We start from the raw sequence: 1,924 nt of genomic DNA on the forward strand, positions 1-1,924 counted from the left end.
CTTCTCCTGCCGCGTCCCGCGCAGCTCTCCCCTGCGTCGCTTGGGGAGGAAGAGCCCCAACAGCCTGAGCTGGCCCCAGGGGCTGGGCCCCACCTGTGCGGGGCGGGTGCTTGTGGGCGCTCTGAGGCGCGGCTTTGGGGAGGCTGTTGATGGAAACAACGGGGTCAGTGCAAGCTGGTGGATGGGAGTTGTGCGTGCGGAAGCACTGCAAGGCCCAGCACAGCCAGAGCAGTGCTGATAACGGGGAAGGCTGTTCCTGGGACATGGGTCCCGGGACGCGTCCCTGCTTGCGTGGGGCGACTCGGACGACTCGTTGGCAGATGGCCCTGCATCCTCGCAGCAGGAGAACAGCCTGCAGACATTGCCTTCAAGCTGGTGTTCAACGTGGGGAAAAGCAACCAGCGGGCAGCAAGCTGCCCTCAAGTTCATGGACCTGAGCTGAGCAGGACCTGCTGGCAAAGGGCCACCCCGTTAGGGCTCGTGATGCCTAGAGGCCTAAGGTCAGTCCAAAAGGTTATTGTCAGTGTGCTTAAGATGGTGGCTGCTGGCCTGTTGTAAGAGGTGCAAGAGCTGCCATTCGGTTTAGCCAAGCCGGCGGTAAGGATCACCCTGACTTCGAGCAGGTGAAGTTTTCGCCTACAGCCTGCGTTGTGGTGTGTACTGTGGACTTGCTACTGGGAAAGCTGTACTGGGTCCTCGGCCCCACACAGCCACTCTGCGCAGGGTGCACCCTCCGACAGGACGTGGTTGGTGCATCAGTGGGGAGCACTGGGCTGCGTCAGAGGTGCTTCAGCAGAAGCACAGTATTTTCAAAGTCATCAGGTGAACAAACCTGGCGTGGCACATGGAGAAAAAATTTCCCTGAGACTATTATAAAAGATCAGTTTAACAGCTTATTGTCAGCGTGCTTACCATCATCATCATTGGCTTGACAGCCATCGGCACTCAAAAGGTTCCCCGGGAGCAAAGCAAGGCCCTGGTTGCTGTTGTCCCTCTCCCGTGTCGTGTACAAGTGACCCTGGCCAGAGCACCGGCACAACCATCTGGGTGCTTGTAAGCAGGGCAGTGCGCCGGTGGAGCAGGTAAAAGCCACTTGCTCGAAGAGTTCGTGGCTATCGCCGTTCCCTCTCATAAGTTGTCACACGGAGTTCTGGACTGGCTTTCCTTGCAGTTCCTCTGGCGCCTCATCCTGGAGGAGCTCAGCTTCACCAAGCTGCTATTTGGCCCCTGAATTCCTCCCAGTGCCAAGCAGCTGGTGTTTGGGCCTAATTTTCCTGAACCTGCCAGCAGAGGAGTTGCATCCTGCTGCCTCAGCTGCTCAGCAGCTGCCTTTTCCAGCAGGTGCCCTGTGCGTCCAGTGCAAGCACACGAGCAGCGAGATACACCCCGTGCCAGTCTCAATTTCCAGCCCAGTCTTGGTTGTGAAAGATGTGCTCGCCCAGAGCAGGGAGTGTTGCAAAGAGCAAAACTGTAGTTTTCCAAGCTTGCCAAAGAGCTCTGGAAGAGGTTTCACCAGAAGGCCCTTTGCTACCACCTGCCCGGCCTCTCAGACCAGGACACCTCAGGGTCCAGCCCCTGTAGCCCCAATGAGCGAGCTCTGCATCCCCCAGGCTGGGGCTGCTGGCCAGCACTCCCCCCACAGCCGGAGCTGGGGATCCCCTCCCAGCTGCCATCCCCGTGGCAGCTGATGCATGACAAGGGGAGGAACTGTGATGGCTCCAGGGCGTGGGGTTCTCGGCCCAGGGCAGGCAGCGAGAGGGCTCGTGCATCGCCCCTCCTCGAGTGAGTGCTCGACCGTTGTCCCCTCTCGCGGCCTGGGCAGCACAAGTTGGGGACCTCAGCTCTTCTGCTGCTGCTCCACGGGCTCTTCTAGGCCAGCTCAGGTATTTGACCTTCCAGCTGGGAGGCTGCGTCTCGGCCATGG

The 1,924-nt window shown here is 59.6% G+C and overlaps 1 protein-coding gene across 1 annotated transcript in view; it reads left to right on the forward strand.

Annotated features, from left to right (window-relative positions):
• The first annotated feature begins 483 nt into the window (after positions 1-483).
• LOC103923106 (testis-specific serine/threonine-protein kinase 4-like) overlaps positions 484-1,924 on the forward strand; it is a 3,862-nt gene continuing 2,421 nt past the window's right edge. Inside the window, exon 1 of the mRNA XM_009331356.1 lies at positions 484-500. Within this exon, the coding sequence (XP_009329631.1) occupies positions 484-500 (17 nt within the window). The remainder of the gene's footprint in view (positions 501-1,924) is intronic.

The sequence above is a fragment of the Pygoscelis adeliae genome, unplaced genomic scaffold (assembly GCF_000699105.1).
Source record: "Pygoscelis adeliae isolate BGI_AS28 unplaced genomic scaffold, ASM69910v1 Scaffold259, whole genome shotgun sequence".
NCBI lineage: Eukaryota > Metazoa > Chordata > Aves > Sphenisciformes > Spheniscidae > Pygoscelis > Pygoscelis adeliae.